Consider the following 24,967-nt stretch of genomic DNA (forward strand, 5'->3'; position numbering starts at 1 on the left):
TGCCACCCCCTGTTCCCCTAAATTCAGAGTGGCCCCAGCCGAGTTCCAGTGGCCAGATAGGAGGCAAGCTCCCTAAAAATAAATAAGGAAACAAGAGAGTCTCTCCTGGGGCCCTGGATCATCACATGAGCGGGGAAGACTGGTCCAGCCAGCTTGTGGCTGGAAGCACTGGAAGCGCCTCTGACTCAACTCTCACGATGCTGAAAATAATAGTAACAAGAGGGCCCATTTACTGTGAATCTGACGTGTGCCGGGCAGCGTGCTAAGTGTTTGATATGCACTAGTCCATATAATCCTGAGGACTACCCTATGAGGTAGGCACTTTGGTAATTTTTTTCCATTTTACAGACAGAAACCCTGAGGCTCAGAGAGATCAAGCCACTTGCCCAAGGTATACAGCAAGCGATGGCACAGCCAGGCTGAATCTGGATCCGAGGGGCTCCAGAGTCCAGGCCAAGACCTGCCAAGGCACACCCAACGGGGCACTGTCTACCCACTGACCTCCCTTCCCGACCCCCCCACCCGCTGCCCCAGCATCACCCTGCCTGGTCCCTGACACAACTCCAAATCCTGCCATCCTTCCAGGACCAGCTGCAGCTCCTTCCTCCAGGGAAACTTCCTCTCCCCCCGGCATCCCGCCTCTCAGATACTGAAGACTGGGCCAGCCCTGAAGCTCAGTGCCATCTTTTCCCTTCCCCACAGACGCTTCGGGGACCCAAGGAGGGCGACTCCCAGCAGCCCCACCTGCCTGAGGGGACTGGGCTCCACGAGGCTTCCCGAGCTCAGGGCTGGGCCAGAGCTCTGGCATATACACGTGCAAGCCGCTCACGTACCACACGCTTATTATGCACTTGCTGTATGCGGGGCTCTGGAAGGGTCAGAGAGGTGTGGAGGGGAGGGAAGCCGAAGACACCAGCAACCGGAAATTGAAGGACATCAGAGTCACCGTGGTAGAGGAGTTTGCACGTGGCCAGGGGAGACTGCATTTGAGCTGGTGGGTGGGGTCATCGAGTTCAGGTTCAGGTGGCCCAGGTGGAGCAAAGAGCCAGGGCAAAGGCCAAGGCCTAGAGAGGAGACGTGCAGGGTGCATATTCAAGGTGAGGGGTGGGCCTCGCACGGACAAGTGGGAGGAGGCTGGAGGTTCATGAAGGAGCCAGACCTGCGAGCACACGGCAGTGAATGCACCCTTCAATACAGGTCTGTATATAGGACGGAATTCAGAACTCGTTTCAGCACGTCTCCTTTAGAGTGAGCACGAAGCTAAACAGGGCACGTGGCGGGGAGGCGGGCGAGAGGAAGGGGCTTCCTGCAATTTCCAGGGCGTTGAGGTGAGCGGTGTATGTAGGAGAACATCCAGAGAAGCCTGTCTCAGCCACAGGCCCAGACTCAATCCCTCTGCAACCTTCAGCCTCAGCCTGGGGCAGCCTTTCCGCAGCCCTTTCCAAACGAGCCAGGGTCCCCACCACACCCGCCCCTCTCTGGCCGTGCACTCACTCTGAAGGACACTGGCCCACAGCAGTGCCCGAAGGCCCTCTGGCAGCTGCTCAGTGTGTGGCTCTCTGGGCCTCAGGTGGCTGCCACATCTGCAAGTCACAAGCCCTCCCTCTCTCCTCTCCCCTCCCCATGCTGCTTGCATGGAGGCTCTGGAGGTCTCTTTTCTTTTTTGCCCCACAGCTCGGCTTGTGGATCTTAGTTCCCCGACCAGGGACTGAACACCGGCCCTGCGCAGTGAGAGCTCAGAGTGCTACCCACTGGACCGCCAGGGAATGCCCTGGAGGTGTTTGCTGCCACTGTTTACCCAGCAACTCCAGGTCAGCTCCAACCTGGTAGCGAACCTCTCTCCTACCCAGTAAGCTGAACGGCACGCTCCCCTTCCAGGTCTGAGCCCTTCCAAGTTTCTCCTTCCTTGGGTACTCTCCCTCAGCCCTAGTGAACCGTGCAGAGTTTCCTTAGAGCTTATACTCTTTTACCATAGTTAATAATCCTTCACACGGAACATCCCCTGTTTAAGATATCATGTGGTTTCTATCTTCTGATTGGCCCCAGACTGCTATGCTCATCTGTGCCTCTCAGCAGCCAGCGCCCAGAAGCTCCTGACTGAATGGCTGAATGGGGTCCCTCAGGGACGGGGCCGGCTCTCTTCAGGCAGACCATGGCTTCCCTCTGGGCAAGGAGCTTGACTCAGGTGCTTCATCCCCCTCCTCTTAAAGGAATGTATATTATAGAACCACGCACATCACGGGTGCAGATAAGACCTAGACCACATCATTGAATGCATGGGTAGCTGTGTGGATGAGAGGATGGATGGATGGATGGACGGATGGACGGATGGATGGATGGATGGGCAGACAGGTGGGTAGAAAGAAGGAAGAACAGAAGGGAGGAAGAAAGGAATAGGGGCGGATCACTGGCCTGATCGTTTAACGAATCGATCTCACATATTGATCTTCTTCTAGGTTATTTACTTCCTTCATGGGGTGAGTCTTTCTCTTAAATTTTTGTCTCTCCCATATTCCAAACTACCTAGCCTTGGGCTGAGCCTGTATTAAGACCCAATAAAAGTAGGATTAATGAATTAATTACCTAAGCAACCAAATGAAATAAGAGCCATGCTGTCCTGGGTGAAATCACGAGGCTGGATTTTACAGCCTGGCCCTTTCCATCCTCCAGCCCCAACCCCACTTCCTCCCCCCAAGACTCCAGGCTTGTTCCAGGCCCCTCTGCCTGTCACACGGAGGCTTTAGGGATGAACCTATAACTGTTACAGGGAGGGAGGCTAGCATCATGCTGCACCAAAGGCTTTGCTTACTGATGGTGGAAATTCGGGCACATTTTCTCCCCAGGGAAACATAAACAGAACGTGAATCCTGTGTATCTAGGCAGGAAGGAATACCATCTCTGGCTAAGAGATTAGTTTATCAGGGAGAGAAACTCACATGGCTTTGTCCTGCCAGGGTTTGTGCCCCTCTGTCTTCCCTAGGCCATCTTGTCACGTGTGACTCGCTGGGTTTGAAGAGGTTTCAGAGGGAAAAGGAATTAGACATGTTCAGTGAGGCCACAGGCCCAAGAGGCAGATCCTGCCTCCTTTGAACAAAAGTTCGCCTGTGATCGGGGTAAACCAAGATGGAGAAGCCGCCTGAGAAGGCAGTGAGCTCCCGTCACCTGAGGCTCGTGACCCAAGGACAAACCCCAGGTGTGGGTGCTGGTGATGGAAGAGGGGACTGGACATCTTATGTCTGGATTCTAGGAAGGTCGCAGTGCTGGGGATCTGCTGTCACCCAGCTCTGAGACTCTGGGCACATTCCTCTCCTTGCTGGGCCTTAATCTCTGCATCTGTGAGATGGAGCTGCACACTCGGCCTGCCTGACTCCCAGGGCTATTATGAGGTTCTAGGAACAGGATGGGACGTGACACTGTAGAGGGGAAATGCCACCAGGTGAGGGCACAATGCCTAAAGTGCCACCATGGCATTCGTAACTTCCAGGTCGTCTGCATTGCTCCCCTGGGCTAGGAGGTGGTGTTGTCAACAGATACGGTGAGCAGAGACGTGGTCACGTCCTCTTCCTCTCCCAGGCAGCTTTGGGGGCTCCAGGGACAGACAGGACCAGGGCCTGCATGTAGGGAACTGGCCTCCGATATGCAAAGAGTTTGCCAGGCCTGGCTGGAAGTTGCAGCTCAAGAGAAGATGTTTAATGCAAGAGGAGACAGGTCTCTACAGCCTGGAGGAGCTATCTGCTCCTTCCAAGGAGGGGATGAAGGAAGGAGGGGGCTGGGGAAGGAGGGGCGGAGGAGTGGGATTAAGCAGCCTGACTGGGCCATCCAGCTTGCTGGCGATGACTAAGTGTGGCTTTGCCTCAGTTTCCCAAGTGGCTTGAGGCAAAAGGGTCCCCAGAGCAGCTCTCCGAGTGGTCCCACGTCAGCGCTGGTACAAGAGTCTACTGGACACCACGATGTAGCCCTGAAGGACAAAGACAACCACGGGCCAGGTCAGAGGCCACACGAGGACCGTAGGACCCCCAGCCACCCCATCAGCCTGGCTCTAAGTTCATGCTCTGCCACTCTTGCTGTGTGTGTCCCGAGGACAGTCGTTTGCCTCTCTGGGCCTCAGTTTCCTGCTGTCACTTGGGGGTGGTAACAGCATCCGCTTCACGAGGCTACTATAAGGATGCAGCCAGATCACACGGGCAGAGCACTCAGTGTGCGGCTGGAGCTTGATTTGTGCTTCCTACGTGGTCAGGCTCATCTCTGTTTTATGACCCAGAGTTCAGACCACTGAGTATCTTCTCCAAGTCGAAGTCTTCCCAGCAGAGCCAGGCACTTCCCCCCATATGTCCCCTGCTCTCTACACTGCACTGCAGAAACTTCCTGGGGGCCTGCTGATCTCTCTCTCATTCATTCATTCATTCATTCAACAAATCTTCACTGATCCTCTACTATGAGCCAAGCCTTGTGCCAGGTGTTGGGGACCCAGCAGAGGAAAAACCAGACCCAGTGCCTGCACTTGTGTAGCTCATACATGGTCCAATATGGTAGCTATTATCATCTGGCTAATTCCAGTTTCTTCCTCTTATCCACGGTTTCATTTACCCAAGTTTAACTATGGTCCGAAAATATTAAATGGAAAATTCTAGAAATAAACAGTTCATCGGTTTTAAATTTCATGCTGTTCTGAGTAGCATGATGAAATCCCTTGCCATTTTGCTCTGTCCCACCCTGGATGTGAGTCATCCCTTTGTCCAATGGATCTACGCTGTACACACTACCTGCACCTCAGTATAGGAAAAACACAGTATTCAATATATACAGGTTTGGTACTATCTATTTGCAGCTTCAGGCATCCATTGGGGGTCTTGGAACGTATCCCCTGAAGATAAGGGGGACTACTGTACATTTACGTTAAGTAAATTAAGTAAAATTTAGAATTCACCTCCTCAGTTGCACTGACACATTTCAAGTGCGCAATAGTCACATGTGCCCAATGGCTGATAGTAGCTGCTGCCTTGGACGTTACAGATTTCCATCCTTGCAGGAAGTTCTATCAGGCAGTGCTGGTCTAGGGACCTTTGACATTGGTCCCAGGTGGCTGGATTTGGGAGTGCCAAGGTGGGTCAGCCACCGACCGTGCCTGATCAGGGAAGTCTTGGGGAAATTCCCACTAAAAGCCCTGCTCCAACACGTGCTGATTGTCACTGCTTAGCGGGGTAGATCACCCAGTCGCCTTGGGACCACTGTTCTTAGGCAATGAGGGCATCCTCCCTGAAAGACATCAGCCAGTCCCACTCAGGGGGTGTGAATGACACAGATGTTGGGCTTGAAGGACCTTGCTTAAGCTTTCTGTCCCATGCATGTCTTACTGAATGAATTAGGAAGAATATTATCCTTTTATATCTCAGGTGAAACAGAAAGAAGTAGGATCTCACGCTGGGCAGTGGCGATTGAATTTCACCCTGGGCCCACAATTTCTGATCCAGGGAAATCCATTTTAGAAGAGTCGGGATCCCTCTCCCACCATCCGGCCTGTGGAGGTTTGTGTACAACGCTGGAAGAACCCCCTCTCTCATCCTCCCCCAGACACCACAGGGGCCGTGCCTATCCCAGGGCACAGAGTCATGGGACCACTGAAGGTCCAAATCCTCCGAATGTGGCCTGGTGTGATTTTGATGAGGACTGAAGGGTGGGTGAAACCCCTGTTCCAATGTCTCTTGACATCTGGAATTTTCCATCTCATTGCAGCTGATGATTCATGGCGTGGTCTGGGCAGGGGGCACTCCCAGGCCTGGCTGACCCTGGACCCCACTGAGTGCACTAGCAGGGAGGGAGGGAGAGAGGGGACGCCCCCGCCTCCCCGAGCCCAGCCTCCCTCCAAAGATGGAGGAGTCCCCTCTGGTCACACCCAAAGGCTCTCACCTCGTAGACAAAGATCTCAGGGGTGACGTACTGGAGGTTGACCACGTGGGGGAGTGCAACCCCCATGCCCAAGAGAGCTGTACGAGGGAAAGGAGAAATCAAGTTCCGCCTGGAGGCGGTAACGAAGTATCACCTGGAGCTGGCCACGTGCTGAAGTCCTCGTGTGCATCATGACACCGAGTTCCACAGATACGCAGGAGGTGGGAGCTGTTATTATTATATCCACTTTATAGAAGGGAAAACTGAGGCTCAGGGAGGGAACAGAACTTAGCTAAAATCACACAGCTGCTAAACAGCCGAGCCAAGATGCACGCACAGGCAGCTGGAATCCCAAGGCCACCCTCTTAGCTTCCGGGCCTAGGAGGTGGGAAGGGGCCGAGACCAAGCCTGGAGCAGGCATGGGGGGCGGTAGGGGAACAGAGGGGCCACACTGGGGCAGAGGGCAGAGCTCACCATTGAGGTGGTCCAGCAGGGGCTTCTCAAACACAGCGCCCATGAGTGGCTGCACATGGTCCGTCTGCAGCCACGGAGCCAGGGAGATGGGGACCACAGGCCCGCCCCAGCGAGGGGCCAGGAGAGACACATGAACACACAGACAGACCGACAGATGGCAGAGGCACAGGGGAGGGAGGAGGACAGGTCACCCCTGTCCAGGCTTCAAGCAGAGCTCAGCTACCCCCGGGGTCGGGTCAGCATCAGGCCCCTGGGAACTGCTGACTGACTGACAGTCACTGCGTGACCAGCAGGTAGACCGGCTGCCCTGTTGGCGCCGACCAACAGACAGATCAACTGACCATGGACAGACTGATGGGCCACCCGGCAAAGGAATGCACGGTGGCTGGTGGCCCAGGCACATCATGTGACTGAAAGAGTGGCCGACACTGTCTGACACTGGCTTCTACAGATCATTTACTATTGGCCTCAGTGATTCTTGGGCTGAGGGCAGGGCTGGCGAGCCATCGACACCCAGGCAGAGTGACAGGACAGCTGACTGACCCCACTGAGGATCTGAGGCTGACTGACCGGCTGCCCAGCAGACAGACAGCCTGGGACAGACTGACTGTCCGATGGAGGGGCTGCCGCCTGACCACTGTCCCGAAGCGCCCGGGGAGGAAGCCTGATCAGAGCACACATGTGTGTGAGCACACACGCTCATGCTGCCTCTCCCCGGGCTCACGGCCTGCCCCACCCAGTGAGGGGGTCTCCAGAGACCCCAGCCCCATACTCACGTCAATGAAGCCCACATTGGAGGAGGCCACAGTGAGCTGGACATTCCTGAAAGGGAAGCAGAGGGGTTAAGAAAGGGGCCTAGTGCCCGCCACCCGTGTACCACGCCTGCTGCACCCCAAGCTCCTCTGACTGACACTGTGATGGGTGATTGCAGGCACATTGCACAGAGGAACACACTGAGGCTGCTGGGTCCAGGAGGCCTCACTTACCCCAGCACAGATGTGGTCCCCCGAAGCCTCACCTTGGACACGGAGAGCTGGAGGCTCAGGTTCACTACCTGGACACGTGGGGAGAAGAGGGTCAAAGGGCACGGAGCCACGTGGGAGCTCTCAGCTGGCCACCAGCTACCCCAGTCTCCCACCCACCGCCCTATTCATTCAGGTGTTTGTGGAGCACAGGCCACTGGAGGAGGTGAACAGCAACCAAAGTAATCAGACAGGATCCTTTCAGAGAGTGGTGGGTGCCATGAGGGCAGAGGGGTGTTTGGAGAGATGGGGGCCATCTTTCTCAGGGTGGTCCCGGAAGGCTGCCCTGAGGAAAGCTGCAACATTTCATCTGAGACCTGAAAGATGAGGAGAAACCAGCCATGCCAAGAGCCAGGGGAAGAGTGCCCTAGCCACAGGGTACGGCACATGCAAAGGTCCTGAGGCAGGAATGTCCTAGCACATGGAAGGAACAGCAGGGAGCCCAGTGTGGCTAGAACAGAGCAAGTGAGGAGAGTGCAGGAGGAAGTGAGGTCTCCTTGAGAGTCGCCCACCCCCTGGCCAGCCCCACGCAGCCCACCTCACCCACCACATCGAGGGAGAAGAGGGACTGGAAAGCTGAGTTGGACGCCGGGGCCAGGACCTCCACGAAGGGCTGCAGCCGCAGTGTGGCGTTGTTGGTCCGGAGTGTGACTGTGGGTGTGGCACCCAGCCGCACCTTGAGCACCAGGGGCATGGGCTCAGGGAACTGACGACCCACCTGGGGAGCAGAGGGGGAGAGAGGGAGGAGGGCACCTGGGGGCAAAGACTGGGTGGGCTCTTTGCTCGTCATTCCTCAGACACTGATCAAGCCACCGTTGTGCTGTAAGTGCCGGGGCCACAGAGGTGGGTCCACCCCCGGCCCCTGCCCTCAGGGACACCCAGTCTGATGGGTGGTCACATGAAGACAGGCACAACCTGTGTGATCTGTGCCAGGAGGGAGGGCAGCTCAGGGGCGTGAGAGCGCAAGGAGGCTCCTGGACCAGATGAGGGGTTTAGTCCTCCCCTAGGAGGTAATCCCTGAGCTTGGACTTGAAGATGGATCAGGGAAAGGAAGCAGAAAAGACAGCGCAGGCAGAGGGTACCACTTGTGCACTGCACAGAGGGGAGAAAATGGCGTGACGTCTGGGCAGAAGGAGGGGCCTCCCCGAGACGGAGGAGGTGCAGATGGAAAGGTAGGTGCTGGACCCCACGTGGAGCAGACATGAGCCAGCGAAGACCCCACAGCCCAGAGAGCGTCCCACCCGAATCCCGGGTCTCAGCCCCTGGAATGACCAGAAACATCACCAACCTCGGGGATGAGCTGGCCCAGCATGGACGTGTTCAGCAGGTTGTAATCTGACTTCTGAAATCAGCCCCCGACACATGACAGGTTTTAGGGCAGCCACTCCCCAAGCTAGGCCACCTCTTGCCTCCCCACCAACCCCGTCTAACCCTTCCAACAGCCACCCTGTGGCCCCAAAACTCCAGCTGCCCCACCCACCCATGATCTGGCCTCAGCACGGTCTCCCCAGGCTTCGCCACCGGGCATGTGTACCCCACATGCCCTGGGCAGCAGGACCAGCTCTCACCAGCTGCCCTGTGATGTCCAGGTTGAGCGCACCAGCCTTCTGCAGCAGCAGGATGGCAGAGTCAAACAGGTCCTGGGAGAGGCCCACGGTTGCCATGGCACCCCTGGTGCCCACGTGCTGTGGCAGCACGAAGGGGGTGGTATCCACAGGCAGGACGATGGGTCTGCTCAGGAGGAAGAGAACAGCCTATGGGGTTGGGGGTGAGAAGGGGGAGAACAGCAGTGGGGTCTCAATAGGCAGGCAGCTCCATGGCAGATCCTGGGCTGTGAGATGCCGCCCAACCCAAGATGCCGCGTGTTGTCAGCCTCACACCTTTGCCTACGTGCCATGCTCCCACCTGGAAGGCTGTCCCAGCTCCTCTCCCCTCAACTCCGCTGCTCCTTTAGGAATCTTCCAGAACACTAAGGACTCCAGGGGCAACAAGCCCCCAGCTCTGGGCTGACAAGGAGGCACTTACGTTGATATTCAAGGAAATGTAGTCATTGGTGATGGTGGGTGTGTCGATCATGGAGTAGTGAACCTGGGACTCTGGACCAATAGGGCTGAGGCCTAAATGAAACCAGGGCAAAGAACAAAAGATGGCATTCTTAGCATTATCCACCAATGCCAGACCCAGGCCAAGAAAAGAGGCAGGAAAAGGCCCTGCGAGTAAGCAAATTTAAGGAGCAAAATGCACACCCAAGATGCAGCCACTCACAAGCTGTTGACTGTTAGCTGAGATACAATTCTAACCGTTTTGGTTTCTGCTTTCCCAATCAGTGGAAGGCTAGAGATCCCAAATTAGAAGGAAGGAGAAGTGTCACTTCAGGCACAAATACCCCCTGCAAAAGGCAAGAAAGAACCAGAGAAAAAGAAGGGAGCTCACATTTATCAAGGTCCAGACTGCTGTAGGGTTAGGAACCCTTCACACACACACACACACACACACACACACACACACACACACACACACACATAGTTTGGTGAGTTCAGTCATGCCCCGATTGTATACCTGGTCCGTCTGATTCCAAAGCTACTCTCTCTCCACTTAAACACACCTCTCCTACAAGGACTCAGAAAGCACACCCGTTGGGGCCATTCAGTGCAGGAGCACAGCAGTGCCCGCCCGCCACAGATCCTCGGAGAGGCCCCCAGGGAGGCGAGCTGAGGACTCAGTTCCTATAAGGGTAGTTCCCCAAAGGCTCAGAATATTCTGATTGGGACATTTGCAAAGGGTGAGTCACTTGTGGGAACGACATCTCTGGACACGACTAGACGGCGTGGCAGGGGAAGCCTCAACCTCACTGTCAGGAAAGCCCTCTTAACAAGAGCTCCTCCCCCAAAGACTCTGGATAACCAAGGTTTAAGTGTACCTCTGTGTGTGTGTGTGTGTGTGTGTGTGTGTGTGTGTGTGTGCATTCAGATTTCTGTCTGATTTTCTACTGTCTCTTCTGGATTTCATTTTATTTTCTCTAATATTTTGGAAATTTATGATGGTAAAAGCAATATATTGATAGTATGACTCCATTTCTACAGATCAGTGGTGTCAAAGATGAAGGTGGGAGGAGAGGAGCAGCACAAAGAGATTTTGGGGGCTGGTGGAATGTCCTCTATTTCAAGTGTGGTGGTGGTTACACGACCATATGCATGGTTTTTTTGTTATTGTTTTTTTTTTTAACATCTTTATTGGAGTATAATTGCTTTACAATGGTGTGTTAGTTTCTGCTGTATAACAAAATGAATCAGCTATACATAAACATATATCCCCAAATCTCCTCCCTCTTGCGTCTCCCTCCCACCCTCCCTATCCCACCCCTCTAGGTGGTCACAAAGCACAGAGCTGATCTCCCTGTGCTATGCGGCTGCTTCCCACTAGCCATCTATTTTACATTTGGTAGTGTATATATGTCTACGCCACTCTCTCACTTCGTCTCAGCTTCCCCTTCCCCATGTCCTCAAGTCCATTCTTTACGTCTGCGTCTTTATTCCTGTCCTGCCCCTAGGTTCTTCAGAACCATTTTTTTTTTTTTTTTTAGATTCCATATATAAATGTTAGCATACGATATTTGTTTTTCTCTTTCTGACCTACTTCACTCTGTATGACAGACTCTAGGTCCATCCACCTCACTACAAATAACTCAATTTCGTTTCTTTTTATGGCTGAGTAATATTCCATTGTACATATGAGCCACATCTTCTTTATCCATTCATCTGTCGATGGACACTTAGGTTGTTTCCATGTCCTGGCTATTGTAAATAGAGCTGCAATGAACATTGTGATGACCATATGCATTTATTTGTCAAAACTCATAGTATTGGACATTACCAAAAATATTATATGTTTTTAAATGAATAAAAACATTAAAAATTGTAAAATAATAATACATATTTTTTGTGGACATATAGAAAATTCTTAAAATATGGAAAAAATATAACTCAGAATCTTAAATTTATTTCTTTTTCAGTATTTTCTTTTACAGAAATAAACTTTCTCTCTCTCTCTCAAACTGGAGCAAAGCTATATATAGTTTTGTGTCCTTGTTTTCTTGACAGAGTGGTATGATAGCTTACTTAAAAGCAGAAGTTCTCATGGTAGACTGCCTCAGTTTCTGCATCTGTAAAATGGAACTAATAATGCTAGAGTAAAGCTCTTCTAATATTGTATTTTGCCAGGCATATGGCTAAGTGATCAAATGCCCCTTTAAACTACGCTTTTCAGTGGTTCCTGTCACTCCACGTTCCATGTGTACATGACTCATGTAAACAGTCCCCTAGGGCTGGACACTTAGGTTTCTTTTACTAGATTTTTAAAAATTCCTCAAAGACAAGGGCAAGAGCTGGTCTTTGGTATGAACCCAATTACAAGGCATCTTGACAGAGACAACCCCTCTGAGGGAGAAGGGAGAGACTAACGTTTATTGAGTTTATTGCACACCAGGTACGTAACCTGTGCTGTCCTGTAGCAACACATGGGAAAAGTAGACATTTTGATTCCTATTTTTGGATGGAATGATTAAACTCAGAGAGATGGAGTGACTTCCCTAAGGTCACACAGCAAGTGAGAAACAAGGCCAGAATTCACACCCATGTCCTTTGATGTCAAGTCCATTTTCCGTGGCCTCTCGGTACCTCCTATTAAGGTAATATTGGGGTTGGGGCAGTGAGGGGAGTGGGGCAAGTCAAGCAATGTTCCCCAGACTTTGAGCCGGGCTGGGAAGTGTGGACAGAGCAGTAGGTGGACCGGTGAGGAGGATGAGCAAACCCAGGTGAGCTGATTCATGGGGGGCTCTGGCACCATGCTGAGGATTTTAGACTCAGAGCCTCTGATTTCCCACCTATAAATTGGGGATAATGATGCCACCTCATAGGACTATGGTTAGAAGTTTGCACAAGAAAGCCAAAGCTACCTTGATATGAAAATATTCACTAAAGAAGCCACCAAGGATAAATGTGGACCCTGCCAGACATCCCTCCTGGCTTAACACCAACATGTCGCCCCGCACACCTGTCCCCACACCCTCCATTCCTGCACGCCTGTCCTGGGCTGTATGAGAGTTAGGTGCAAACCCCTGACTCAAAGGCAGAGCCAACGGATTGCCAAGTGCAGCTGCCAACAGTCTGCGGCTCTGGATTTCACAAAGTCAATGACAGTAACACAGAAGAAACACCAGAATCCCAGGCAAAGCCATCGGGTAGAAGAAGGTGCACTTCAAACAGCAGCAGCTTCGAAACAGGTTTGTGAAAAACCAGAGGACGCCCTGGATTATGCTCGGGGATCACTGAGAAAATATTACTCCCCAATCAACAGAGGATGCATTCTTTGATCAGTCTGGGTATGGGTGGGTAATTGCCAGTGTCGTCCTTCAATAGTGATAAATACCCCTAAAAAGATGAAGCTGACCTACTTTTGTAGCTTTTAGTTCCATATTGTAAGTTGAGGACCTGCCCAAGCCTTGTTTAGGATGCATAGTTCTAAGCAGACTATGTGTAGGGCTGGGAGCCCCTGGGACTCTGTCAGCAGCGGTGGAGGAAGGTGTGCGGGCGGTGGGGAGGTGACCAGTGACTGATGGGAGTTGGTGGATACAGACCCCGGCTCCTGCCCCTCAGGTAGGATCACATTAGGCATGTTCAACTCAGTCCCCGGTGGGACCCCCGTGGGAGAGAGCCCCAGCTGCCCCCAGCGGCACCCTTCCCTCCCTGACTCACAGCCCCCTCCCTAACCAGTGCTCCCTAGGACCAACCCCCATTTGAACCACTTGCACTAAAATCTGCATCTCAGGGTCTGCTTCTGGGGGGACTAGTCTGACAGTGGCCTTGTCCTGGTACACTCCTAGCGCTCCCTGGATAACGAGGATCCCTGGAAAAATCAGGCGTGGAACAAGGCTGATGGAAAGTGCAGAGGCGGGGAGCCTTGGCTCTGGGCCCCTGCGGGGTGTTGCGTGGCCCCTGAGGTGGGAAACAGGTGCATGGGCACTTGGGAGCAGAAGAGCTTGAGTTCTGTCGAGGATGTGCTGAGTCAGAGGAGCCTGTGGGACCTCCAGGAGGAGATGTCCAGGAGGAGGAGGAATATAAGGGCCTGAGCCCTGACTGTGGGGGGCAGGAAGAGAGTCCAGCAAAGAATGTGGGAGATGTGGCAGCTAAACCAGGGGAGGATGGGGTCCCTGAATCTCCAGGCAGGGGAGGAAGCAATTGCAAACTGAGATGTACCCCCCACCAACACACACACACACACACACACACACACACACACTAAACATTCAAAGACTTGTTCTAGAATTTGGAGAGTCCCATATTCCACCAATAATGGTTCAGTCATCCTATGATTGACCTCCCAATGGTGGACCCTGATGCAAAGCTGGGGTCTTTGAAGGGTCATGGGGGCCCCAGAGGATCTCAGAGGCCCCAGGCCCTCCCCCTGGGCTCCCAGTCTTACCAATTAAAGTGCCCAGGTGGACATTGAAGCCCTGCACCAGGTTGGAGATTCTCAGGCACAGCTGCAGAAAGACAGAGGCGGCCGGGTTAGGGTGGCACTCAGGGTGGGAGGGGGTGAGGCTAGGAGGGTCTAGAGCCCTGTCTAGAAGCTCTCCCAACCCAGCCACCAAGGAGCCCTTCCTTCCTCCACCAGCCAGTGGGCATCTTCCAGCACCTCCTCTGGGCCCTGGGGATTCAGAGGGGAAGCTGGGGCCTGCGGGCGCTGAGGAAAGGGCAGGGGCTGTGGGACACAGCAGAGGTGGCCACAGCTAGGCCCAGGGGACTGAGGCCGGTAGCCTGCTGCATTGGGGCCCAGAGGCCAGCAGGTGGAAGGGTGCCACGTGCAGTGGGGGCAGGCAGTGGTCAGCCAGCCAGGGCAGGGGACTGGAGTCCTGCGGGGCCAGTGGGCCGCCAGAGAAGTGGATGAAGCTGGGGTCAGTGTGACAGAGGTGAGACAGAGGGGAAACTGCAAGGCCAGGGGCGGCCACAGCTGGTCCAGGCCAGAACAGGTGAGGCTGAGCCAGGCGAAGCCAGGAGTCAGAGGAGAGGGCCGGGACAGTCTGTACTGCCTTCAGCCCTCCAGCCTCAGTGTTCTCATCTGCAGTATGGGGACGCTGAGGCCTGTCTCTTGGGCGTGTGGGATGGCGCACAGTGGGTTGACTTGGTCTCCACTCCTGTCCCTTAAAAGAGGTGGGAGTGGGGTGGGAAGGGGCAGGGAGGGAGAGTTGGCTCCCCTGGGACAGTGGGACCCTGGCCCCAGGGCCACCATCGCTCACCAAGTCAACCACCCACAGACAATGGCAGGAGCTAAAATAGCAACGGTAACAGCAGCACTCACTCTCCCCAGACTGTTGTAAAGTCTCCACAGACGGTAATGCACTCAGCCTCCACAGCCAGCCCGCCAGGGACTAGGGACATTCACTCTCTCTGCCTGACAGATGTGGAAGGAGGGGCAGAGGGAGGCTAGGTGACTTGTCCAAGGTTCACAGCTGGGAAGGAGGGGACCAGGATTGGAAGCCAGGTCACATCTGGCTCTGGTGCCCAGGCCCTCGCCCGCTCGCACTGTGTTCTCTTTTCACAAGTCACGCAACCCCGAAAGCACCGTCCCCACCCCATGCTCCAGCTCAGCCCTGGGGCTGGTCCGAGAAGATGAGCCCCCCTCCCCTGCAGCCCCACACCCACGCCCTGCTTGGGTCCCCACGTCATTGCACGGGACCATTGCCCCAGCCTCTTCCCTGCCCTCATGGGGAAATTGGGGGAGCCCCACGAAGGGCCTTCCACTGAAGAAAAAAGAAAAGCACTAGCACCCCACCTCCCCCGTGACTGTGATCCCCGGTTCATTAGCCACGCCTGGAGGTGAGCGACGCCCGCCTTCCGCGGGGTCTGGCGGAAGGTCCTTTACCTTGTTCTGCAGCACAGCTTTGATGTGATTCTGCAGCGGGGCCAGCAGCGCAGGGGCTGTGCTGAAGAAGAGACCAGGAAGGGCCCCTGAGCTCCAGGTGGGCACGTTGGGGCCTGTCTCTCCGCAAAACCACAGGTCCCAGAGAAAAGACTATCCCCTCGGCCGGGGGCCAGTGATTCCCACTCCACACCCTGCCACGTGCCAGGCACAGTACAGGCACGACTGTCCGCACAGAGGAGGAACTGAGCTGCCAAGAGAGGGGTCATTGGTCTCAAGGTTCGGAAGTGGCCGAGATGCGAGAATGAGGCCAGGCTCGAGGGAGACAGAGGGTGTTGCAAAAGCCGGACACGGCCACGTCCTTGGCCAGCTGGCCTCATGGCCACTGAGCCCGGTGAGGGGTGGTGGGGCTGGAGGCCCGGGTCTGCTTCCTGCGTGGGCCCCATTTCTCTGTGATGCACCTACTAAAGTCCCTTCCTCATTGAGAGGTGGGTCTGAGTCAGTGTTTCTCTGTGCGGATCCATTGGAAATCACGGTTCTTTGGTCTCCTAAAATGCTGACCTTAGCCACTTCCCAGCCTCACTGAATGGCCTCTTGGGGAGGTGGGAGGATGGCATCTATGTTCTCAACAGCATCAAACTCTGGGCTCCATCTCCCCGTCAATGAACCACGAGCAGCCCCTGCCCATGAGGACCATGAGGGGTCGTGGGGGGTTGTGAGTTACACGGGCTGCTCATGGGACCCTGGTGGGAATAGATTTACACCCAAGTCTTCTCTGAGGAAGAAGTCCAGTCTTTGTGTAAATGTCGCACCCTCTTAAGTCTCTAAAATACTCAACCACCTCACAGTGAGCCCCCATCCACGGGCGGGAAGGTGTAGACCTAATGCAGAGGAATTCACAGCGGTTGGGTTTGCCAGGCTGCCAGGGTTTGAACCCGTTTGCCAGCCGTGTGACCTTAGGCGAGTCACTTAACCACTCTAGGCCTCTGTTTGCTCTCCTGTAAAATGAGGGAAATGCTTCCACCTACCTGGTAGGACTACTGTGAGGTGATGCACAGAAAGGGCCCAGAGCACACCCAGCACACAGCAGGTGCTCTGGAGGTAGAGCGGCTGTCAGTTTTAGATGCCAACAGGAGCAGCCACCTGACTCACGGGGAGAACCTGGCGGGTCCCAACCCCTCCCTGGGCCTCAGACTCCTCATCTCTGCGGGGAGGGGCAGCCCTCTGAGGTCCCTAACAGTGGCTGCCAGCCCAGACTCCCTCCCCATATAGTATGTTAATGGCCAGTGTGCACTGTCATGTGGTGCAGGGCAGTAGTGGGGACATGGGCTCTGGCCACAAACTCACTGTGTGACCTCAGGCAACTTCCTCCCCCTGTCTGAGCCTCAGGGTGCTCAGCCATAAAATAGGTGTGATACTGAGGGGGCGGGTGGGTGCGGTGCTCAGGTCCGTTTTGGTGATTGGATGAAGTAGAAGTTCAAGAAATGACACCACGGCCTGAGTGTCTGGGATCCTGCAGCCCAGCCCCCAACAGGCACCCACCTGTTATGGCCATCAAGCACGATGGCTTTGTCGAAGAGAGAGAAGCAGCCGGAGATGCTGACCACGGGGGTCCCGATGGAGCCCTGGCTCACAGGGGTGTCGGCCAGCAGTGCCATGGGTAGCATCAGATGCAGGGGCTCTGGGACACTGCAGGGACACCAGTCCTGAGCCACAGTGGCACTGTGGCCCAGCAAGCCCACATTGACTGATGCAAGACCCCACAACCACCGCCCTCCCCGCCAGCAAGAGCCTGCTGACCATTTAACACAGGCAGGGCCTGCACTCAACATGAGATGGCCCCACCTGGGGCAGGCCGGATGCTCTCCCAAACTCCACTCAGGGTCACAGACATTGCAACAGCTGACCGTGAACTCTGGCTCCCTGTACCCTCTTACTGCGACACCCTGGGCCAGTCATTCCCCATGCTGAGCCTCAGTTTCTTCTTCTGTAAAATGGACACAAGATTGGTGGTACCTATCTCACAGGGCTGCTGTGCTGAGTTTTCTAGGAGACAATCATGTGAAAACATCCTGCTTGGAGCCTGGCCCCCAGTGAGCCCTCTTAAATGGCAGTGTCAGCTCAGAGGAGTTAACATAAGAATGTCCAGCTCCAAGTTTGAAAACTAAATGCCTATAAAGTGACTGATGCACAGAAATAATTCTAATACTTTATTGAGCATCTACTATGTGCCTTGCACTGTGAAAGGGTAATGTAATTTTAATCACAGTAATGAATCCATTCACTGCAACCTTCATAGCCATGCTGCAAAGTTTCATTTTGTTTTGTTTTGTTTTGTTTTTACAGAGGAGGAAACTGGGGGTCAGAGAAGTGAAATGATTCTGCCCAGTTGCATAGCTGTTGAGTAGGGTCTGGACTCTCAGAAATTCTCTCACTGTCTCCCTCCCCACTGGAGACTGGGAGGGAAGACACCGGAGAGAGGGTGCTGGACAGAGAGTCAGAAGGTCTGAGTTCGGATCCTGCAAGTTGCTAAACGCCCTCCTCTCACTCTGCCCTCGGAGAGTTCTTGAAAATTCTCCCGCTCCCAACAAGGAGGTTCACTCACCGAAAGATCTTGAAAGTAAAATTGGTGGCTGCCAACAAGTGTATTCCAAAGCCAGCAATAAATTTCAGCTGAAGGTGGGGCACATGGACATTCAGAATCTGAATCCTGCAGGGTAGGAATCAAAGTGACAGGGTGGCCCCCTTTAAACCACAGAATCAACTCTTGGGTGGGTGCTCTGAGCCCACTCACACGGTTGGTGTTTATAAAGGACATTCTGACAACTAGAACTAAGGGATGAGGAAGAAGTAGTGAGTTCTCCATCATAGAGGGCATGCAAGCCAAGGTTAGCCAACCAACCAGTAGGGAAAAGATGCAGAGAGGACCCCAGCATTGGGCATGAATTGGGTGAGATGATTACTCAGGTCTTGGAGGGATTTTAGTTTCTGACAGGGGTATGGAAAGCTGGGAAGGTAGGGAAAGAAAGACTCTGGCATCTACAGAAGGCAGAAATTCCCTCTAGTGAACAGCTTTGGCCTGTAGCCCTCCAGCAATGGGAAACTCACTCCCTTCAAAGCTGCTTGTTCTGACTGCTAAGCGCTCTCCAGCTAACCTAAGATTTCTTTTTTTTTTCCTAAATGAAAGCCATTTTTTTTTCCTGCACAGTAGTTAGTTGTGGGGAGCACTAGAAAGTGGTATAAATTTTAAAAGTCACGTCAAAACACTCTCACTGTTAGCACTTGGGTGACATCTTTCCATGACTCTCTTTAGGACACAGGCTGACCTAGAACCTGCTTCTTTTCACTGGACAACCATTCTGGATGTGTTCCCACATCTACAAACAAGGACTCTTGGAGCTGTTTTCAAACAACCACATGATGTCCTCTGTGTGGCCAGACTGCAAATCATTTAGGGATCCTCAGTTGTTGGGTACTGACGCTCCCAGCCACCACATTATCAGCCACACCATCAGCGGCAGCCCAGCCCTACCCTAAGGTCTCAAACTGGGGGCTTCCACGCTAGCTGTCTTTTCACCTACCCAGTGTTTGAAAGTTTTAAATGATTTTTAATTAGCTGCCATCATTCAAAACTTGATAGATTTTAAATATACAGGTATGGTTCTGGGATCTCCTATGACAATGCACAGAGTGATGCAGCTCACGATGCTTTGCACTATTTAAAGATCATAGCAGAAAGAAAGTCAGCTTGGAGCAACTGAGAAAACCCTTCAGCAGCACGTGGAAAGTTCTGCTTTCACTCCTTCCCAAGTAATAAATCGTTTACTAAATGTTTCAGTTTGTGTGTTGTTTCTAAATCTCTTCACAGAGTCCATCAACACCCCGGATCAGATTGAATTATCTCCAAGAAGTTGTTATTAAGCTCTTTTTAATGGCTTCAACTTTGTATCGGTGTATTGCATTTATAAACTTTGTACCATAGGCAGATTGTAGCACCCATTTTACAATGCTACGTCTGAAGAAGGAAGAAACTGCATGTTTGTTGTTGATGATGATGATCACAATGATGAAGAAATAAAATTGCTAGCAAGAGTCAAAAAATATATATGGCTTTTTATAAGAACATATATATTCATATATACATATATGAGTTCTTATACATATATAATATATATACACACACACACATATGTATATATGGATTCTCTTGGAAATCCAGAGTCCTGGCTATAATGAGTCTGCGTTCCCACAATTAACCCAGCCCCTAAAAGTGTCTGAGTTTGAGGTGCCCCCACCTACCTCTGCCTTTGAGCCTCTCTGCATTACAGGGGGCTGTAGGGGTAAATTAGGCTCAGATCTGTGTCCAGATTCAGTGTCTGGCTTTTGGAGGAAGTAGCCAAGGGTCTTGCCAGCGCTGGGGACCCAGGAGCCACAGTCTTGGCCCCTGGGTGTAGAAATCTACTAATTAAGAGGCACCAGGTCCCCATGCCTGGTCCCATCTCGTAAATCCTCTTGTACCCACTCAGCCGGCAGGTGGGAGTATCTAACCTGGGGAGGGAAGCACTCACCTGGTGGGCTGGAACACCCCTCCACTCCAGTCCTGGAAATGCGGAACAGTGACCTGCAGGGCGCGCTGGAGAGGGGCTTTCCCGGCTTCAGCCACTGAGGGGCCAGAGCAGGGTGAGGTCAGGTTGTCCTCAGGAGCCACCGAGAGAGACCACACTGCCCACCATCCGCCCCACACCTTGGGCAGAGAGAACTCAGAGATTGGAAGGGGTGGCCTTGTCCACGGGCGCATGGGGGGCCACTTGGCTCCCCATGTGCCCACCTTGGGTGCACGACCCCACCAGGCCCCTCCAGACGTGCCTTTCCGCCTCTCTCACTTCTGCCTCTCCAAATCCTACGTGTCTACCCTCTCCTCGAAAACAGTAACACCCTGTGCCCTTTTGCAAGGACTGGATCAGACCCCACCTCCCCGGGAGCCGCCACAAGCCCCCAGGAAGAAGGAGCATTTCCCCGTCCTGCGGGGATGGGGTGGGGACCGCCTCACCTGGAGGCTGAGGGCTCTGGAGTCCCTCAGATTCTGGGTGCAAACCCCAGCTCTGCCACTCACTCTCTGTGTGGCTGCCCTGTGCCTCATGTCCCCCCCTATTCATCTGCAATGACTAGAATGGTGCCTGTCACATGGGGTCCTTGTAAAGACTGACTCAGTTCACAGGAAATGTTAGTGCCCATGGCTATTTGTTTTTTGTCGTAATAATGGCTAGCACTTCTACAGTGCTCTTCTGTGCCAGGCACTGTTCTGAGGGCTTTAGTTTTCCTCAAAATTCTATGACGTCAGTACAATATTAGACCCAGTTTTCCGAGCGCTGAGCACCCTGGCCAGGAGAAGTCAGATCTGGGCCAAGGCCCCCGGCCCTCAAGGCCCTGGACTTCCTCCCGTACCTGAGCTGCTGGGCTGACAGAGGCGCTAACTAAACAATTAAACACGAGCAGAATTAAGATGAGAGGTTGTGGGGCAGGAAGGGAGCATCAAAGGAGGAGCCCAGAGGCCCGAACTTCCCTCAGACTCGCCGTGGGACCTGGGGAGTCCCTGTGCCCCTCTGGGCCTCAGTTTCCGCAGACCCTAGAGCATAAAGGTGGTGGCCTCCATGCTCCTGAGGCCCCTCTCCTGCCTGACCGTCTGCGGCTGAGCTGAGATTCACACCCAGGCCTCTGGACTCCATCCACAGTGCTCCCCTGACACGGGCTTGAACCCTGGGGCTTGCGGGATGGGACGGGAGTAAAAAGCCACCAGCCCGGCCATGGAAGAGGTGTGTGCAGTGTGTTCTCGGCAGTTTGTTTCCGCTGAGAACAAACAGGCAGGTGCACCCGGGAGGGCTGTCTGGGGACAAAGGAGGCTCACACAGCACAGCAGAGGGAGGGACCCAGGGGAGGGCAGCAGGCCTCCTTCCCTGCCTGCAGTCATCCATGTGCCACTCTAACACGGATCACTGACCCCTTTCACTCTCTGCCCACGTGCCCAGATGCAAGGTTCCGGAAGGCTGTGTGTGCCCCATGGGGACCCTGCAGCTTCCCTGAGCCACTGCCTCGCTGCTTTGTGGCCTGGGACCCCTGAAAGTCCCCTCCACTGTCTGACCTGAGTTTCTCACATTGTTATCTGAGTTTGGTCTGGCCTTGGGGAAAAGAGCTTCTGATCTCTCACCGCTGACCCAGCGTTGGTGGGATCCCAAAAGCCTCCCCAGGGACAGCTGGTGGGCAGCTTTTGTCCCTTCCTGGGTCTAGATGTCCTCATTTTGCCCTCTGCCCTAGGACTGGACAGGACTTGGAAGGAGAGAACAGAGACACAGGACACAGGCCTCGCCCAAAAAGGGCCCAGAGAGGGGCTGGTTCTCACTGTGAGAACTCTCACTGTGCCTCTCCCCAGCACACGTGCGCATGCAGGCCCCCAGGCATACATACACTCAGGGTGCACAGCCACAGCGGTACACACGTTCAGGCCTGCACTGTGGCCCTTGCACACAGGCCAGCGGTTAGGCACCCTCCCCAACACACGTGGGAACATCTCCATGGATTTTCAAACTCATACCAGACTCACACAAGCAAAAGGAGCCCCTCACACCGACCCATCCTCACATCACTTGGGCACGGGAGCACATGTGCACACCGGGCACGGCATGTAACTCCCACTCACGCATTCATTTATTTATTCATTAATAAATACTTGTTGAGCAGCACTGTCTGGGGGCCAGGGACGCAGTGGCAGAAGAGAGCAAATCCAGGTCCCCGTGGGGCTTTGAGCTCATCGATGCACGCGTACACTTAGGATCATACACACACGCACAGACATGGGCTCGCAAGCACATGCTCATGCAGAGACACACGCAGGACAGCCTGGCGGCACGTCTCTTACCGTAGCTCAGCACTTCCTTGTTGAGTCTGACCACGGTGTCCGGCCTGGAGGCACCGACCATGGGCAACAGCAACGCCAACAGCAGGCCCAGCCCGCGTGCCCGAGCCATGGCGGCCCTGGCCCCTGCCCCCCAGGATCTGTGTGCTGGGGTGGGGACAAGCATCAGGGAACTTGTCCAGAGCTGTCCCACCCTGGGCGGCTTAAACCTACCCCAGCCAGGACGTCACAAACCGTAAGTGGCGATCCCAGCCCTGCTCACGACCCGCCACATGTCAGTTTTTGCATCTCTGCACGGGGAAGAATCCCCTTCCCAGCCTGCTTCATCAGGAACCACGGGGACATCTGGTCTGGAAACGGCCCCCAAGGCCCAGGGAAGACATGGCCTTGCCTAGGGCCACACAGCAAACTAGGACCCGGTGCAGGACCCAAGTTGTGCCAAAGGAGGATGGAGAGACTCCCAGATGTGGAGACTGAGGGCAGCTTCCTGTCCCAAGGAGGGAGCCCAGGCCCAGCACCCCAAGGCCCAGGCCTGTGTCGTCTGATGCCAGGAATCCAACCCAGCCTGGTGCCCAGTTGTCCGAACCCAGCCAGAGGAGGACCCAGGGTGGTTCCCATCCTCATTCATCCTGTGCCAAGTGAGGTATGTCCTAAGTGTAGGCCTTTCACATGGCCCCCCACCCCTCCCGACCCAGCCCAGCTGGGTGGACTTGGGGAGAGGGAGTCAGGTGGGACCGGGGGGCCACTGCTCAGATGGGTAACTAAGGCCCAGTGAGGCGGCACTTGCCCAGTGTCCCACAGCAAGACCAGGGATGGACCCTTCTGCAGAAGGCTTTTGGAAGTAGCATCCCCACTGAACAGATGGAAAAGTCAAGGCTCCTCCCTGGAGGAGTGCCAGCCCCATCTCCGTTCCTACCTCAGGCAGTTCCCGGGGTAGGTGGATTCTCAGTCCCAGCCAAGCCCTCCGCGGCCCGGGGCAGGTGCGGAAACTGCTTTATGAGGCTCCCCGGTACACCGGGCCCACTGGTGGGGGCTCCAGGGAGGGGCAGGTTTGCTTGTGGTTGCCAAGTGTTTTCCCTGCAAACATGGCCTTTGCCAAAGTGTATTATCCCACGTGTGCGGGGGGGCTGCCACGTCCACGTAGCAAGCCCGCTGCCAACCACTGCAAGACCCTGGGGCCGGGCAGCTTTGGGGCCTCAAAGATCAGCAGATCTCTAGAAGGAGGGCTGCCCCCGGGAGGTCCCCTCATCGCCCCTGGGCCAGGCCCAGGAGGGAAGGGTACCCAAAGCCAGGGGGATGACTGACCTCTCCACCTGCGCCTCCACGCGGAAACCCAGCTCTTCTAGGAGGCGCAGGAGGCTACCTGAGCCCCAACCGACTGAGCCCTGTTCCTGGTCACGTACTTCGCCCTCATCAGACGTGGAACCCGAACTCAAAGGGCGGCAGACGAGAGGGTGTGGAGGACCCAGTGCTGCTACTTAACACTCAGCCTCTCTCCAAATGCACATCCCACTCACAGAGGGCTGAGCCCATCTGCTCTTTCCGCGTTACGAACTCCAGCCTCCACCTTGGCTATACGGGGCCCAAGGAACTGTGTGTGCCCCTGAATGAGTTTGTCTATACATGCACATCTGAGGGGTATATGCGTCCTTATATGTGTGTGTGGTTGTGTGTGTGTGTGTAGTCATGCATACACACGTGTACTAGGTCATAATTACTGGCATCAGAGGAAAGTGTGTGTTTGTGTGTGGGTGTGCACATGAAATGGACGTGTTGCCATCTTAGTTTATGGTGTCACATGCCTGTTTACATGAGTGCAGGTGTGGGGAGTTTTGTGTACAATATGTTTAAGTGGGCTTAGTATACTGAGTGTGTCTGTGGGTCTGTACGTGTATGTATATGTGTATATAGTGGACTGGTTCCTGACATTCGGGGTATGCATATGTGTTTGTGTGTGTACATACAGGTGTGCACAGTAGGTGATGGCAGAACTACAGGGAAGACCCCTCCATTCCTCTGCATGGCTCACCTGGGGTACAGACACAAGGGGCCCCAGGTCCTCCCTCCAGAGCCCTCCATGGCTCCCACTGATTCCACACCAGCCCATATACCAGGTCCAGAGTCCAGGCCCACCCGTGGTGGGTCCCCACTAGTGCCCACAGAGCTGACAGGAAGTACAGAAACCAGCAGGCCCTCCCCTTAGAGACCAGAGTTCCCCTGGACCAGCCCTGCCTCCTAGCCCATGCTCCCCTGCCCCATTCTTTAGGCAAAAAGGAATAAGCGGAGCCAGCTGCATGCTCCCTAATATCCTTCTTCTGGCCTCAGTTTATCCACTGATGCATAAGACCAGCCCTCCTGGTCTTCGCTGTAGCCGAGGCAAACAGCAGACTCAGCGGAAAGCAGCACAAATATTGACCAAAGCCACTCGCAGTGTTTGCTCTCGGCATGAACACTTCCTCTTCCTCCACATTTCAAGCACCAGGGGACATTGGGTGACAGCCAGTAGGAACAAAGGAGAGAGATTCTCACCAGCCCCTCCTCCCAACCATCAATGACAAGCACTGTTCCATGAGCACCCGCTATGTGCAGGCTATTCTGCAGCCACTTTACCCTCCACCCCGAGAATAGGAGCTGCTTCTGCTCACCCCTGTGCTTAACAAATAGCAGGTGCCTAATAAATACTTGTTCGATGAATAAATGAATGCACCAATGAAAGGCCCTTGTAACAATGACAGTGGCAGCATTTCAGGGCTTCCCC

General features: G+C 54.3%; 1 protein-coding gene across 1 annotated transcript; it reads right to left on the minus strand.

Moving 5' to 3' along the window:
* Positions 1–3,916: 3,916 nt before the first annotated feature.
* On the minus strand, positions 3,917–22,321 carry BPIFB2 (BPI fold containing family B member 2). The gene is made up of 15 exons (XM_068524174.1): positions 22,213–22,321; positions 19,868–19,961; positions 17,905–18,009; positions 16,842–16,988; positions 15,303–15,363; positions 13,863–13,923; positions 9,408–9,499; positions 8,951–9,136; positions 8,671–8,724; positions 7,930–8,100; positions 7,347–7,414; positions 7,137–7,182; positions 6,361–6,424; positions 5,908–5,984; positions 3,917–3,958 (listed from the first exon to the last, which is right to left on the minus strand). Exons 1-15 carry the CDS (start codon positions 22,319–22,321, stop codon positions 3,917–3,919), a joined length of 1,377 nt encoding a protein of 458 aa, XP_068380275.1.
* Between the last annotated feature and the right edge of the window lie 2,646 nt (positions 22,322–24,967).

The sequence above is a fragment of the Eschrichtius robustus genome, chromosome 16 (genome assembly GCF_028021215.1).
Source record: "Eschrichtius robustus isolate mEscRob2 chromosome 16, mEscRob2.pri, whole genome shotgun sequence".
In the NCBI taxonomy this organism is placed as follows: domain Eukaryota; kingdom Metazoa; phylum Chordata; class Mammalia; order Artiodactyla; family Eschrichtiidae; genus Eschrichtius; species Eschrichtius robustus.